Below are 16,447 nucleotides of genomic sequence, written 5' to 3'. Positions count from 1 at the left end.
TTATTTAGTTTTTTTTTTTGTTTTTTTAGGTGGTGCTAGGGACTGAACCCAGCGCCTCACGCATGCTAGGCCAGCACTTTACCACCGAGCCACAACTCCAGTACTCCCGCAGTCCCTTTTTATTTTATTTTCAGACAGGGTCTTGCTAAATTGCTGGGGTTGGCCTCAAACTTGAGATCCTCCTGCCTCAGCCTCTTGAGTGGCTGGGATGACAGGTGTGCACCATTGCACCCAGCTCAGCAGCACTTTTAAGAAAGGTTTTAGCAATAGGATATCATGTGGGCAAAGTCAGGGTGCCGACCAGGACATGGGAGTTTGTGAAATATCAGGTGAAGGAGAATGTGTTGATTTGGAGTAGCCACTGTGGGTGTGCAAGCACGGGGAAAGAACTGTGTGTGTGCTTTGTGTCCTGGGGTCACATGGAAGAAGATTGGGGCTGGAGAAGAGTCAGGGAATCAGATGAGGAAGCATTTCCTGCCAGAAGCATCTGGCATATCCTCATCAGGAAGAGCCAGGTCCTTCCCCCTAACAAGCTATGAACTCACACAAGAACCAAGTCCCAACCAAGTGGCTGCAGGACAGATACATCCATAAGTTTGGACCTACTTATCGCCAAGGGTCTCTGGACACGCAGCGACTGGACATTTAGACTGTTATCAGAAAAGCAACATGCATTCATTGTAGAATTCTAAAGAGGAAGGAGCAACATGGTTCTATGGAAGAGTTATTTTGTGGAGAGCTTGCAGACCCTGAAGCATGAGAAAGTCAAAGTTTTCAGATCTTTGATGCGTACATTTTAGGATAAGAGAAGGCTTTACAGGGATGTTATGAAGGAGTAGGTTCTGTTAAATATGAGTGGGGAGCCACCGGGTTGGGCACAGGCAGACTCCTGAATCTGGAGCCATCAGGGACCATCTGGACCACCCTCCTTAAGAGCATGATGTCGAACTGAGACCTCAGGTCAGAGCAGGAGAAAGGCAGCCAGGATACAGGTCCATGGCTGGACACGGACAGACCTGACCCATGAAGACAGGCAACGAGGCTATGTGGCTGGACAGGGGGAGCAAGCTGAGCCTGGAGGTCTCAGGCCAAGGCAAGGAGAACCTTGCAGGAGAAGAGAGTTTGGGATGTGGCATGAGAGGAGAGAGGTCACCTTGCCTGTGAGTAGGGAACAGACAACCCGGAGCACAGGGCCCAAAGCCAGGACCAGAGCCGATGCCTTCACCTGAAAGATGGCAGCTGCTCCTTCTCGGGCAGCCTGGGGAGATGGTGGGAGGCAGAAGTCCCGGGGACGCATTCTCAAGGAAGACTGCTGAGAGAGCCCAGGAGACCAGCTTGTCTCGCCTCTTAGATCCGCGGCTTCTTGGCTGATGGGTGGACCTCGGTGCCCATGTGAGCTGCTGCCTCTTTGGGAGGGAGCCTGCCCCAGCGTTGCCCGATGCTTCTGGTAGGAGCAGGTTCTTTTCTGACCTGAGATGTGCAGAATGGAGGAAAGGGAAGACGCCTGCCAGTCTCTAGGTCTCACCCTGACCAACCAGTTGTAGTTGGTATCATTTCCTAAGTGAGGGGACTGAGGGAGTGATATATTTGGTGAGGTTATAGGCATGAAGAATCGAAAGCCCCTTCTTGGGTCTTGAAAGGTCGAATTTCCTCTTAGATATCCAAGCGATGATAGGTAAGCCGACATACAGGTCAGGAGCTCAGTGGAGAGAGATGGGTATCCATTAAGCCACCTGCATTTCCTGACCACCCACCAGGTTACTAGGAGCTGTTAGGACCATGGAGACCTGGCAGTGGACAGAGGCTTCCCTATTCTAACCTTGTAGAGCTGGACCTCTGTAGGGGGAGAAGAAGATAGACTCAAATGTGACCATCAATGAGGATGTGTTAAAGGGCTGTCACCTTACGGAGATTTGCTATAGGGAAAAATCAAGTAGAGAAGGGAGAGATGCGACCCAGGGAAGCATGGACAGTTATTCCACGTTAAAAATCATTTTTCTATTCCTAAGGGCACATTTAACCTGCATTATGAAAAGGCCCCAATAGAGCACGGAATTCTGTTTTTAAGGGGCTCACCTGGCACCTGAAAACCATTTCTGCTGAAGAGCTACCTGCACAGGTGTGTGCTGAGGCGTATGGACTGGTGGGCTGAGGGGCACAGGTATTGGAGGGCCTTGCTGGGGATCATGTGATGTCACCCCCCTGTCCAGTTGTAACGAAAGGTCTTTTTTGTTTCTCAATTTTCTGCTGTTAAAAAAAAAAAAACTGGTCATACACATGGAGAAAAATAACTGGCAATGTTGAATTGACAAAAAACGCAGAGTGCGCTCTAAGTAGCACTGAGAAAATGATCCCCAGGGGAAGTGACCTTGAACTCTGGACTTTCCCTGCAAACAGAGGAGAAGGGGTCGGGGAGGTGGTGAGCAGAGTGTGTCAGCAGCAGTGACGGGGACCATGGTAGAGTTCATGGGCACGCAGGAAGAAGGCTCATGGCAGGTGTGTGGCTGGCTCCCCCTGTCTCTGGTGGTGGAGAGGCCACAGCTGGGGCAGGACCCAGGCTTGGTGAGAAGGTAGAGCTCCTTGAATTTGCCAAGGGGCTGAGAGCGAGTGTCCGTCGGGAAAACAGAGCTGAGAACAGCAGTCTGGCTGTGAGGGCGGGGTGTCTGGTGGCTGGTGGCTGGAGTGGAGTGACCATCTTGAAGCTCGGGGAAGCGGAGGGTGGAGACCAGGACCGAGTGGGGGGGTCAGCCCTGAGCAGGCAGGAGTGCCGCCGTTGCTGCTCTGTCGCCGATTCTGTTTGTGCCTTAAGTTTAATAGTCCAAGGATGCCGTCAGCAGTTCCTATAGTGAGCAGCTCTCCTGGCCAAGCACCCACCACACAGGACAAGGTCACTCTTCCTTCAGATCAGCACCTGGTCACCTCCAGTACAAGAAATCCTCTGGTCAGAAGGAAGAGGGCCTCTAGGCCAGGATGGGGCCAGTATTGAGCACAGGGGGCTCTTTTTCTCCCCAGGGAAACCAGAGGTGGCCTTCTGCTCAGGAAGGAGGTGGAAATGCAGCATCGGGTGGAGGGTCCCAGAGTCTGGGAGGGTGGGGGCAGGGGCAGGGGTTCCTGGGGACAGTTAGAAGGTTCTACTGCACAGAAGGAGGACTGCTGTCGTTTCCATCCGGAATGTCCCTCAAAGGCTCATGTGTTGGAGACTTCCATCTCATCTGGTGCCACTGTTGGGAGGAGATGGAAACTTCAGGAAGTGGAACTTAGTTGGAGGAAGTGAGGGTCTCTCTCGTCCCCTCTCTCTGTCTCCTAGCTGGCCACCATGGAGCGGCAACCTTTTCTCCACCACGCACATCCACCAAGGTGTGCCGCCTCTTTGTAGGCCCATAGTGACAGGGTCAGGTGACCAGAGACTGACACCTCCAAACAAGAAGCTGAAATAAACCTTTCCTCCTCCAGGTTTATTTTCTCAGGCATTTTTGTCACAGCAACAAAAAGCTTATAAACACAGTGACTGTGAACAGTATGTTGTACATTTTAAAATAAGGGGGTTTTGAAAGTTTTCACCACAAACATATGATAACTGACGTGGATACGCCGATTACCTGGATTTGATCAGTGCACATTTTATACATGTATCAAAAACATCACACCATGCCACGTATATTATTAGAAATGAAATAAACAAACCAAAATGAGCTATAAAGGACTTGTACCTCAGAGGGCCTCTAGAGGACCCCAGGACCTTGTGACAACCTGCTCTGTCGTCTGTTGATGCACTTGAACCTGAGATTCAGGTCGAATCACCTGCAGAGATGGAGCTATTACTAAGAAACCAGTGAACTTTCAAAGAAAATGTAGTTCCAATTTATATCGCTCAAAAGATGGTTGTTAGCATTTCATTTAAAATATTGTTCCTTTAAAAAGTTATTTAGTTGGAGCTCTTAGTGGATTAAAGCTACCTGAAGAGGGACATGGGGACCTGGAGGGGGTATGAGCAGTCAGGGACAGTCACACAGCAAGGAGCATATGAGGTACTTCTGTGAGGATGGGGGAGAGTGGTCAGGGGTGTGGGGAGGCCGCAGGGGGCGTGAAGTGAGCCCAGGAAAGGGGGGATGTCTGTGGCAGCCCTGGTGAGGTCCAGAGAGCTGAGGATGGGATGCCCGGAGTGAGCCTCATGGCAGGGGCATGGGCAGCCTGGAGGGGGCACAGTCTGTGCAGCCCAGGAGGGAGGCCGTGGGAGGAGGTGTGCGGTCAGGGTGTGTGGGGTCAGAGGTGAAGGTCTGCAGCTGCAGGTGAAGCCGTTGTCGTGGTGCAGGGTGAGGACCAGGCACACAGCCCTTGGGAGTCACTCCTGGGAGAACACAAGACTGCAGAAGGTCCCCTGTGTCCCTTGCTGGGCACTGCCAGGGGATCCACATGCGGGCAGGCAGCAGATGGACGCTGTGGCCTCCCCAAGATGGCAGGAACAGCAGCACAGCAGGCACCTGAGAGGAGCAGGCCCCTGGACAGCCTGCAGGGTGAAAGGAGGTAGGAGGGATAGTCCAGGCCCTACAGGCCCAGCACCCCTGGCCAGAAAAGTGGGGAGTGTGACAAGAGAGGACTTAGGGGCGGGGCCGAGCCTGTGGCAGACACCATGGCGAGAGAACCAGGGAGGGGAAGAGTCAGAATAGATGCACCTCCCAAAAGACACTCGGTTTCACCAGAGATGTCCCCTCCTTAAGAGCATCCTCAACCTAAGAACAAGTAGACTGTGCTTTAAATTCTTAGAAACATGTTGGACCAAGAAAAATTAGACGTTAACAGTCAAATACTATGAAAAGCAAGCAAAACAATGACTGTGCATCTTATCACACTGGACCACACCCCTGTCTTTGCAGGGCCACTCAGAGGAGGATACTGTCCAGAGAAAATTCAGTGACCTGCATCAGGTGGGTGTTCCTGTGCTGCGCAGCCAATTCGAGGACAGTTCACATCCCAAGGGGTTGTTTCATATGATCATGTGGGGGCCGTGCTATGTATCATGTGGGGTGTGTGTGCATATGTGATGTAGTCAGTGGATACGATGTGGCATGTGGTGCAGGCATGTACATGTGATGTAGGGTTTGTATGATGTGTGTATGGTGTGTACATAGTGTGTTATGTGTGTAGTATGTGTGGTATATGTGGGATGTGATGTGTGTGATATGTGTGTAATTGTGCTGCATGGAGCATGTTTGGTGATGAGTGGTGTGTATGGTGTTTGTGTTGTATGTATGTTGTATGATGTGTGTATGTAAGACACATGTATACATGAGGTGTGATTGTGATATGTATGTTGTGTGAATGATGGTTGATATGTGTATGTGAGTGGTGTATTGTGTTGTAGGTGTGGTGTGTTGTCTGTTATGTGTGTGAAGTCTGTGACATGTATATGATGTGTGTATGTTGTGTGGTGAATATGTGATATGTGGCATGTTTATGGAGTGTGTATGATGTGGGGGTGGTGTATGGGTGATGTGCATGACATGCGTGTTGTGTTTGTGGGTTGTGTGTGGGTCTGGTGTATTTGTTGGATACCTATGTATGTGATGCAGTGTTATGTCATATATGTGCATGTGATGTGTGTGTGGCATGTCGTGTAGGCCTGAGGTGTTCGGGGAGTCTGGAGAACATGAAGGGGCCAGTGCTTTCTCCCCAGATGAACAGTGAGGCCATCTGGATGATTTCCTTCCATGACCAGTCCCTTTAGTTTAAAATACACACCTCTGTGGATACCTCCTGGACATCTCATTTACAAAGCTCCATGTTAAAACTGCATCTGCACCAGGTACAGTAGCAGATGCCTGGAATCATAGTGGCTTAGGAGGCTGAGGCAGGAGGGTTGCAAATTCAAAGCCAACCTCAGAAATTTAGCAAGTCCCTAAGCAACTCAGAGACCCTGTCTCTAAAATCCAGTGAAGTGTTGGGGATGCGGCTCAGTACTTGAGCACCCTTGGATTCAATCCCTGGTATCAATCAATCAATCAATCAATCACCTTTGTCTGCAGCTCCATTTCCCCTCTGCAGAGTGTGCTGGCACCTGGGGGGCAGTACCTTCCTGCTCAGATGTCCTTGTACTGTGAGCCTGTACTATCTATCACCCATGCATTGGAGGAGCCCTGGTCACCTGGGAAGCCATGTGACAAAGGGAGGCGATGGAGTGGAGTGGAGTGGGGTCGGGGCATACTGTTCCCACGCTCAAGCAAACTGCAGGAGGATGTGGCTTGGGTGCCTCAGGCAGCTGCTGTCTGGTCTCCACCCCAGACCATGGGTGGGGAGGCCTGTGGTGACAGAAGGGGACAGTGTTCCATGGTCACAGATGAGGCCCCCACGGCTTCTCTCTGGATTTCAACTCACCCAGTGGCTATCTGGAGTCATCTCTGTAGTTCAGATAGAGAGGAAAGGGGGGCTGGGGATGTGGCTCAAGCGGTAGCGTGTTCACCTGGCATGCGTGCGGCCCGGGTTCGATCCTCAGCACCACATGCCAACAAAGATGTTGTGTCCGCCGAGAACTAAAAAAAAAAAATTTAAAAAAAAAAGAGAGGAAAGGAATTCAACAGCATCTTCACTGGCAATGCGCCCTGCAAAAATAAAAAATCGTCACCATCTCCAAAGCAACCCTGGATTTAAGCTTGTATTGGTCTCTGCTCCTGGGTGCTGCCGTCCACCCACACGGGGAGTGCCTGAGCCTGTTTTGCAATAACACTTCTGTGTACTTCTCTTTTTTAGGAGGTTTCTTCTTAAAATTTTTTGTCCCCCACCAAAAAAAAAAAAAGTGAATTTGGTCACTTTGGCCAAAGGCTGTGATTTGGGTTAATTATGCAGAGGGCGGGCTGGGAAACCATAAGTCCTGTGAGCAGAAATGACAGTGCATGATGGGAAGTCCAAAGAGGGAAGCACCTCCATTCTGAGCGGGAGGATCTGTCTCCAGCTGGCAAGGGCTCAGAGGGAGTCAGCCCACATTTCTCGCAGCTTGAGTTGCTCACTGGAGTCTTCTCATCTTTGTCTTGTCCCCAGGTGTCTCCCTGCCTGGGCCCTGTCACTTCCTGAGGAGACGGCGCAGGCATGGCCAACACGCCCAACAGAGAGCGCCAACCACCTGCCCTTCTTTTTTGGCAACATCACTCGGGAGGAGGCCGAAGATTACCTGGTCCAGGGGGGCATGACAGATGGGCTCTACCTGCTGCATCAGAGTCGCAATTACCTGGGTGGCTTTGCCCTGTCAGTGGCTCATGGCAGGAAGGCACACCACTATACCATCGAGAGGGAGATCAATGGCACCTATGCCATCTCGGGTGGCAGGACCCACAGCAGCCCTGCTGACCTCTGCCAGTACCACTCGCAGGAATCCGATGGCCTCATCTGCCTTCTCACAAAACCCTGCAACCGACCTCCCGGAGTGCAGCCCAAGACAGGGCCCTTCGAGGACCTGAAGGAAAACCTCATCAGGGAATATGTAAAGCAGACCTGGAACCTGCAGGTGGGTCTCAGTTGGACCTGCACCCTGTGTTCATGGGAACCTGGGATCCCACACAGATGTCCCCATGACATGCAAACCTAGTGTGCCCCAAAGAGCACCCAACTCCTCAACCATCAGTTTTAGCCAAAAAGCGACTGACTCTAGGAAGACTACCATTCCTCCTTTATACACTGAGGCAGGGAAACTTCATGCCCGGGATGTGGCTTTCTGCACTACAGGAGATGTTGCCACCAAGTTCATGGAGGGACTTTTCAAAGAGACATTGATATTTACCTAACAGGGTCATGCCATGCACAATGATTGGCCCTTGAATTTACAGCTTCTTAATATCTCTCGCTGAATGTTCTGTCTCACACACACATAGGTGCACCACCCTTTCTTTGGCCACCTGGCATTGCCCACTGGGCACGATCATTTATTTAACTAGTATCCACTGATGAAGCCTTTTATCAATTATAAATACTGCTGCTAATGATATCACTCTATGCCAATACTAAGCTGGATTGCAATATCTCTGGTATAAAGCCCAAGAGGCCAGGTTTGCCACGGCAGAGGATGCTTGTGTTTAATTTGGACACGTGCACAAAAGTTTGCCTCTGGAAAGTTGGCAAAGGTATCCACATCCTTACCTACCCTCCTTGCTCTTCTCAGCTACACATTTGGGGTGGTTTTATTTTTATTTTTACTTCTTGGGTTTTTCTTGATTAATGCAAATTCAAACACTGGCTTCTTCGTTAGTAACTCTTGAAAAGATTGGTTTCTTTCCCACTAAGAAAGACAAAGTAGTTGATTGACTAAGCGCTCGGCCCAGTTTTCCACCTTTGGTTTCCATCTCGCTTTGCTCACAGGGGCAAGAGTTTTCCCCTACAGGTACAGGGTCAGTGAGGTGCCCAGTGTAACTAGGTAAAGGGGACCGGACACCTCAGGTGCCTTCCTTGTTCACCTCTTAGGGCTTCTTGACCTAAGACCTTCTTGGAATAACCAGGTTCTATCATACAACTCACTGTCTACCTAGTGGATGATCTGGTTTTCTGGCCTCGGTGTTTATACCAGGTGGTATTCAACGTTTTGTCTGGTTTCGAAAAGGCCGAACTCTTTCTTCCAAAACATCTTTCTTATTTATACACTTGAAGGTATTTAAGTCACCTTCAAGATCCTACAGTTTGGTTTCTTCTGAATGAATAAATGATTGGATGGATGGAATCTGATCCTCCTTGGCCACATTTGAGCTCACCAAACATCAGACATGGCTTGTGTGTTTTTTTCCCATTTCTACCTGGTGTGGCTCATTCTCTCTCCCTGGTCACACAGGGCCAGGCTCTGGAACAGGCCATCATCAGTCAGAAGCCCCAGCTGGAGAAGCTGATCGCCACCACGGCCCATGAAAAGATGCGCTGGTTCCACGGGAACATCTCTCGGGATGAATCTGAGCAGATTGTCTTGATAGGATCAAAGACAAATGGAAAATTTTTGTAAGTATTATGTCTGTTCCCCTCACCTTCTACCTCTGGGCTTGCTTGAACAATTAAGGGGAACTCGGCTTCCCCGTGAGTAGACTCCATGTGACCCCAGGAAGGGGTCACTACATATTTAAACTATTAACCGTGACCCAGTGTGTTTTGCCTAGTGTGTCCCTGAACTGCACACTCTTCTTGGGTATAGAGGGACTCCATGTTTAAAGAAAATGGCGTTCAGCCACAGACAGTTGAATAACCCTTATCCAAAATGCTTGGGGCCAGAAGTGCCTTGGATTTCTGATTTTTTTTCTAATTTTGGAAATATCTCGGAAATACACATTGAGTACGGTTGTATGAGAGAATCTCAGATGGTGTTTTTGGTGCACCCATTTTGACTCATTACGTAAGACCAGGTGTGAGATGTCGCACTTCTGGTAACACGTTCAAGCTCCCAAGTTTCAAATTTTGGAACATTTCAGATTTTCAGCTCAGAGAGGATCAACCTGAATTCCACTTTTCATGGCGAATATGGGGAGCACAGACAATATGTTTGTGATCATGGAACAGAAAGGCAAACACAAATTTGCTCCTTCAGATCCTCCCACCTCCAACCTCAGAGTGGACTTCTATTTTTTTCTTGGAACTAAGTGCTAACAGGGTAGATTTTTTTCTTTTTTTGTTTTCCAAAAGATTCCTGGGAGTAGTCTATATAAACAGTGATGATAGCTACTTAATCAGAATGGGTTTGCGGACTTCGGCTTTATAATCTCAAACATCAGAAGGTATGAATCCTGGGTTCTGTTGCTCGTGGTCTTTATTGGGTCAGTGTAAACCTGAATTTGAGAAGGTCCTTGGAGGAGCGGGCCAGCTGGGTGGAGTCATGAACCAGAAAGGTTGAGAGCTGTTTTGGGGTGAAAGCACCTGTCTCCCAAGGTGCTCTGGCAAGATGAAAGGGCAGATGGTTGCTAGCAGAGAGAAGGCTCATGTGCATTTGTCACAACTCAGTGTTCCCAACAGAGATGCTGCCCGGGGACCACAGAGGACCCCATTCTTGCCTCAGAAACTGAACCAGAAACAGTGAGGTAATCTAGTGGTCAGGCACATTGATGAATACGGGGTAGACTCTGTCAACTTTTTCTAGAAACAGAAGTGTATTCTCTGAGTATCCACCTATTTAAAGAATCTTTCTCATAATTCTGATTTTTTAAAATGATTTTAAACACAAACTTAAAAAAATAAAAAAGTAGCCCAGGTTGAGATGCATGATGTCAGATTGTGACTTTCAGGGTGATGCAGCCCCAGCTGCTGGCACTGATGGTGTGCAGAAGAAAAGGTGTTTGCCCTCCGTGTAGACACCAAGAAGCTCATTTTCTCCAAGTTTGGACTTTTTCCATTTCCTTGGCAATAATTTCCAACACACATGTCACAGGACTGCATACTTCTTGTATTGAGTGCCCGAGGGACAAGACCCAGAGACAAGGCCTTCTGGGCTCTTGCTAAGAGGACCTATTCTTAGACTCTTTGGGAAATAACCATGGAGCAGATTTTATTTCTTAAAGTTACCTGTTGCTGGAGCCGCCATTTGCTTTCAGCATGCTGTCTTGAGGGCCCTGTCTACACGGTCTAGCTGCCGCATCTAGAGACTAGAACTGGGCGGCGTGCCGAGCCCTGTCCTCCGAAGGCTGGGTCGTTCGGCATCCCCCTGCGAGAGGACCCGTGCTCCAGAGGAGGCGGTTGGAGAGCCGCGGCGGCAGCCGCTTGGGCCCCGGGAGCTAGGCACTGGGCTGAGGAACAGCGGAGGCCGTGGCGGCGCTGCTATCTAAAGCCTATTTGCTCAGGATCACTAGGCAATGCTGAGCTGACGTGGAGCTAGGGCGTACACTTTGGGCCCCTCAGAAAACACACACTGAACACGTATCTGCTGTGTTTAAGCCCCAGATCGCCTGCTTCTCGTGACTCAGCACTAACGACCCAACTGAAATAACTAGTCGGCCCACCTAATCTCACAGAGGTAAAAAAAAAAAAAAAAAACAGCACCATAGCCAGACCCAGGGATTCAGGAGTGATATGGGTTAAGCGGCACAGAAATCCCAGCTATCGCCCCCAACAGGGCTGACAACAGAGGTCCCTTGCACCACCTACCAGGGGAGTTGCTACCTGAGGGCAAACAAATTCGCTGGGGGTACTCAGCCCCAAACCCTACAAACTTAGGGCCTGAGGGAGGCAAACAGAAAGGGTGTGCCCAGACATCCATGAAAACAGGGCTCCCAGGAGCAGCAGACCCAACGTGTAGACAGTAAGGTGGTAAGCGTCACAGTCGAGTGGGGCCTGGATTGAGGAACCACAAGAGAAGGACCCAGGCATCCAGGACTGGAGACCCGCACAGTCGGGGAAGAAGAGCTGAGGCACAGTGATTGGCTCCCACCTATCAAGAGGAGAAGCCTGGCCCAGTGGGCATAGCTCCACCCACTGGAAGAGAAGTCAATCGAGCTTTATGACTGCATTTATTATTAGTATTTTTTAATGATTATTATTAGTATTTTTTTTATTCTCACTTTTTGTAGTTGACATTGTTGTGTTCTTTAACTTTCTTACTAATGGTTTCAATTTTTTTTTGTTAATTTTTCTTATGCTATTATTATTACTATTATTTTTTTAAACTTCAATTTCCATTTTTTATTACCATTATAATTTTTTTCGTTTGTTTTAAATTTTTATTTTTTCGTTTTTTCTCTCTCTCTTCTCACTTTTTTTCTTTTGTCTTTTCATTTCTTTTCAACTTTCTTATTCCCCCTCTCTTGAACTCCACCTGCCTACACTTACTCTCTTTAGTGACTTCTTCCCTTCCCTTCTAATACCTCTCCTCCCAAGCATCAAACTTATAAGAGTAAACAGTAACTCAACAGTCAAACAGAACAAGAAGTATCATGAGCATAAAAAAGCAAGGAAGAAAAGGAGTACAAACAATGAAAGACAGCCTAAATATTCAGGAGGACCTGGAGTCATCAGAAAAATGGCCATATAAAGAACTCAAGGAACACCTTAGACAGATGGAAAGGAACCTTAAAGATCACATTGAAAATGAATTACAAAAACAGATAAAAGAAGAAGTTAAGCATCTTTATCAGGAGATACAGATTATAAAAAAAAAAATCAAACAATAATTTTAGAAATGAAGGAAACGATAAACCAAATTAAAAACTCAATCGAGAGTATCACTAACAGAGTGGAGCAAGTAGAAGCCAGAACGTCAGATAATGAAGACAAAATATATCACCTTGAAAAGAGTCTAGCCAACTCAGATAGGCTGGTAAAAATTCACGAGAAAAACATCCAAGAGATTTGGGATAACATAAAAAACCCAAACTTACGAGTCATTGGGATAGAGGAGGGCACAGAGATTCATGCCAAGGGAATGGGTAACTTACTGAAGGAAATAATTACAGAAAACTTTCCAGAAATAAAAAAGGAAACAGATATACAAATTGTAGATGAATACAGGACACCGAGCACACAAAATAACAATAGACCAACGCCAAGACACATTGTTATGAAGCTATCCAATATACAGAACAAAGAGAAAATATTAAAAGCTACAAGAGAAAAGAGGCAGATTACATTTAGGGGTAAACCAATAAGGTTGACAACGGATTTTTCATCACAGACGCTGAAAGCGAGAAGATCCTGGAACAATGTATTTCAAACACTGAAAGACAATGGATGCCAACCAAGAATCCTGTATCCAGCAAAATTAAGCTTCAGATACGACAATGAAATAAAAATCTTCCATGATAAACAAAAGCTAAAAGAATTTGTAGCCAGAAAACCAGCATTGCAAAGCGTCTTGAGCAAAACTCTACACGAGGAAGAAATGGAAAACAATAACCAAAACCATCAGCGGGAAGTGCCTCAGTAAAGACAGAGGATGGGAGGAAAGCTAATCATGGAGAAACAAACTAAATTAGGGGAAAAAAAGAGATAAATAATCAAACATGGCAGGAAGTACAAACCATATATCAATAGTAACTCTAAACGTTAATGGCTTAAACTCTCCAATAAAGTGACATAGGCTGGTAACATGGATTAAAAGAACAAATCCAACGATATGCTGCCTCCAGGAGACACATCTGACTGGAAAAGACATACACAGGCTCAAGGTAAAAGGCTGGGAAAAAAATATACCAAGCACACGGTCCTCGTAAGCAAGCAGGCGTGGCCATTCTCATATCGAATAAAATCGACTTCAAGACTAATCAAAAGGGATAAGGAAGGACATTATATACTGTTAGAAGGAACCATTCACCAACAAGACATAACAATTATCAATATTTATGCACCAAATAATGGTGCTGCGACGTTCATAAAACAAACTCTCCTCAAGTTCAAGAATCAAATAGACCACAACACAATAATCATGGGTGACTTCAACACACCTCTCTCACCATTGGACAGATCCTCCAAACAAAAGTTGAATAAAGAAACTATTGACCTCAATATCACAATCAATAACCTAGACTTAATTGACATATATAGAATATATCAACCATCATCAAGTGGATATACTTTTTTCTCAGCAACACATGGAACCTTCTCAAAAATAGATCATATATTATGCCATAGGGCAACCCTCAGTAAATATAAAGGGGTTGAGATAATACCATGCACTTTATCAGATCATAATGGAATGAAACTGGAAATCAATGATAAAAGAAGGAAGGAAAAATCCTACATCACATGGACAATGAACAATACGTTACTAAATGATCAATGGGTTACAGAAGACATAAAGGAGGAAATCAAAAAATTCTTAGAGATAAATGAAAATACAGACACAACATATCGGAATCTATGGGACACAATGAAAGCAGTTTTAAGAGGGAAATTCATCGCCTGGAGGTCATTCCTCAAAAAAAGGAAAAACCAACAAATAAATGAGCTCACACTTCATCTCAAAGCCCTAGAAAAGGAAGAGCAAAACAATAGCAAATGTAGCAGAAGGCAAGAACTAATTAAAATCAGAGCAGAAATCAATGAAATTGAAACAAAAGAAACTATTGAAAAAATTAACAAAACAAAAAGTTGGTTCTTTGAAAAAATAAATAAGATCGACAGACCCCTAGCCATACTAACGAAGAGAAGAAGAGAGAGAACTCAAATCACTAACATACGGGATGAAAAAGGCAATATTACAACAGACGCTTCAGAAATACAGAAAACAATTAGAAATTATTTTGAAAACCTATATTCCAATAAAATAGAAGATAGTGAAGACATCGATAAATTCCTTAAGTCATATGATTTGCCCAGACTGAGTCAGGAGGAAACTCACAACCTAAACAGACCAATATCAATGGATGAAATAGAAGAAGCAATTAAAAAACTTCCAACCAAGAAAAGCCCAGGACCGGATGGGTATACAGCGGAGTTCTACAAAACCTTTAAAGAAGAATTAATACCAGTACTTTTCAAGTTATTTCAGGAAATAGAAAAAGAGGGAGCTCTTCCAAATTCATTCTATGAGGCCAACATCACCCTGATTCCGAAACCAGACAAAGACGCCTCAAAGAAAGAAAACTACAGACCAATATCTCTAATGAACGTAGATGCAAAAATCCTCAATAAAATTCTGGCGAATCGGATACAAAGGCATATCAAAAAAATTGTGCACCATGATCAAGTAGGATTCATCCCTGGGATGCAAGGATGGTTCAATATACGGAAATCAATAAATGTTATTCACCACATCAATAGGCTTAAAGAGAAGAACCATATGATCATCTCAATAGACGCAGAAAAAGCATTTGACAAAGTACAGCATCCCTTTATGTTCAAAACGTTAGAAAAAATAGGGATAACAGGAACTTACCTCGACATTGTAAAAGCTATCTATGCCAAGCCTCAGGCTAGCATCATTCTGAATGGAGAAAAATTGAAGGCATTCCCTCTAAAATCTGGAACAAGACAGGGATGCCCCCTATCACCACTTCTATTCAATATAGTTCTCGAAACACTGGCCAGAGCAATTAGACAAACGAAAGAAATTAAAGGCATAAAAATAGGAAAAGAAGAACTTAAATTATCACTATTTGCGGATGACATGATTCTATACCTAGAAGACCCAAAAGGGTCTACAAAAAAACTACTAGAACTAATAAATGAATTCAGCAAAGTGGCAGGATATAAAATCAACACACATAAATCAAAGGCATTTCTGTATATCAGCGACAAAACTTCTGAAATGGAAATGAGGAAAAACACTCCATTCACAATATCCTCAAAAAAATAAAGTACTTGGGAATCAACCTAACAAAAGAGGTGAAGGACCTATACAATGAAAACTACAGAACCCTAAAGAAAGAAATAGAAGAGGATCTTAGAAGATGGAAAAATATACCCTGTTCATGGATAGGCAGAACTAACATCATCAAAATGGCGATATTACCAAAAGTTCTCTATAGGTTCAATGCAATGCCAATCAAAATCCCAATGGCATTTCTTGTAGAAATAGATAAAGCAATCATGAAATTCATATGGAAAAACAAAAGACCCAGAATAGCAAAAACAATTCTAAGCAGGAAGTGTGAATCAGGTGGTATAGCGATACCAGACTTCAAACTATATTACAGAGCAATAGTAATAAAAACAGCATGGTACTGGTACCAGAACAGGCGGGTGGACCAATGGTACAGAATAGAGGACACAGAGACTAATCCACAAAGCTACAACTATCTTATATTTGATAAAGGATCTAAAAACATGCAATGGAGAAAGGATAGCATCTTCAACAAATGGTGTTGGGAAAACTGGAAATCCATATGCAACAAAATGAAACTAAATCCCCTCCTCTCGCCACGCACAAAAGTCAACTCAAAGTGGATAAAGGAGCTAGATATCAAATCAGAGACTCTCCGTCTGATAGAAGAAAAAGTTGGCTCCGATCTACAGATTGTGGGGACGGGCTCAAAATTCCTTAATAGGACACCCATAGCACAAGAGTTAATAACAAGAATCAACAAATGGGACTTTCTTAAACTGAAAAGTTTTTTCTCAGCAAGAGAAACAATAAGAGAGGTAAATAGGGAGCCTACATCCTGGGAACAAATTTTTACTCCTCACACTTCAGATAGAGCCCTAATATCCAGAGTATACAAAGAACTCAAAAAATTAGACAATAAGAAAACAAACAACCCAATCAACAAATGGGCCAAGGACATGAACAAACACTTCACAGAGGAGGACATACAAACAATCAACAAGTACATGAAAAAATGCTCAACATCTCTAGCAGTCAAGGAAATGCAAATCAAAACCACCCTAAGATACCACCTCACCCCAGTAAGATTGGCAGCCATGATGAAGTCAAACAACAACAAGTGCTGGTGAGGATGTGGGGAAAAGGGTACTCTTGTACACTGCTGGTGGGACTGCAAACGGGTGCGGCCAATTTGGAAAGCAGTATGGAGATTCCTGGGAAAGCTGGGAATGGAACCACCAT

General features: G+C 45.5%; 1 protein-coding gene and 1 long non-coding RNA gene across 2 annotated transcripts in view; both read left to right on the top strand.

The window, feature by feature from the left end:
• Window positions 1-4,837, top strand: part of LOC308631778 — a 67,531-nt gene extending 62,694 nt beyond the window's left edge. Inside the window, exon 3 of the long non-coding RNA XR_014018336.1 lies at window positions 4,765-4,837. This is a non-coding gene — a long non-coding RNA (uncharacterized lncRNA). The remainder of the gene's footprint in view (window positions 1-4,764) is intronic.
• Window positions 4,838-5,607: 770 nt separating this feature from the next.
• LOC308631390 (tyrosine-protein kinase SYK-like) overlaps window positions 5,608-16,447 on the top strand; it is a gene marked incomplete at both ends in the record, with an annotated part of 51,578 nt that continues 40,738 nt past the window's right edge. The window contains 3 exons of the mRNA XM_081262605.1: window positions 5,608-5,681; window positions 7,033-7,495; window positions 8,807-8,967. Of these exons, the coding sequence (XP_081118731.1) occupies window positions 5,608-5,681; window positions 7,033-7,495; window positions 8,807-8,967 (698 nt within the window). The remainder of the gene's footprint in view (window positions 5,682-7,032; window positions 7,496-8,806; window positions 8,968-16,447) is intronic.

Source organism: Spermophilus citellus (assembly GCF_964194105.1).
Source record: "Spermophilus citellus genome assembly, chromosome: 12".
Classification (NCBI taxonomy): Eukaryota; Metazoa; Chordata; class Mammalia; order Rodentia; family Sciuridae; genus Spermophilus; species Spermophilus citellus.
This window is presented reverse-complemented; position numbering and strand designations above follow the sequence as displayed.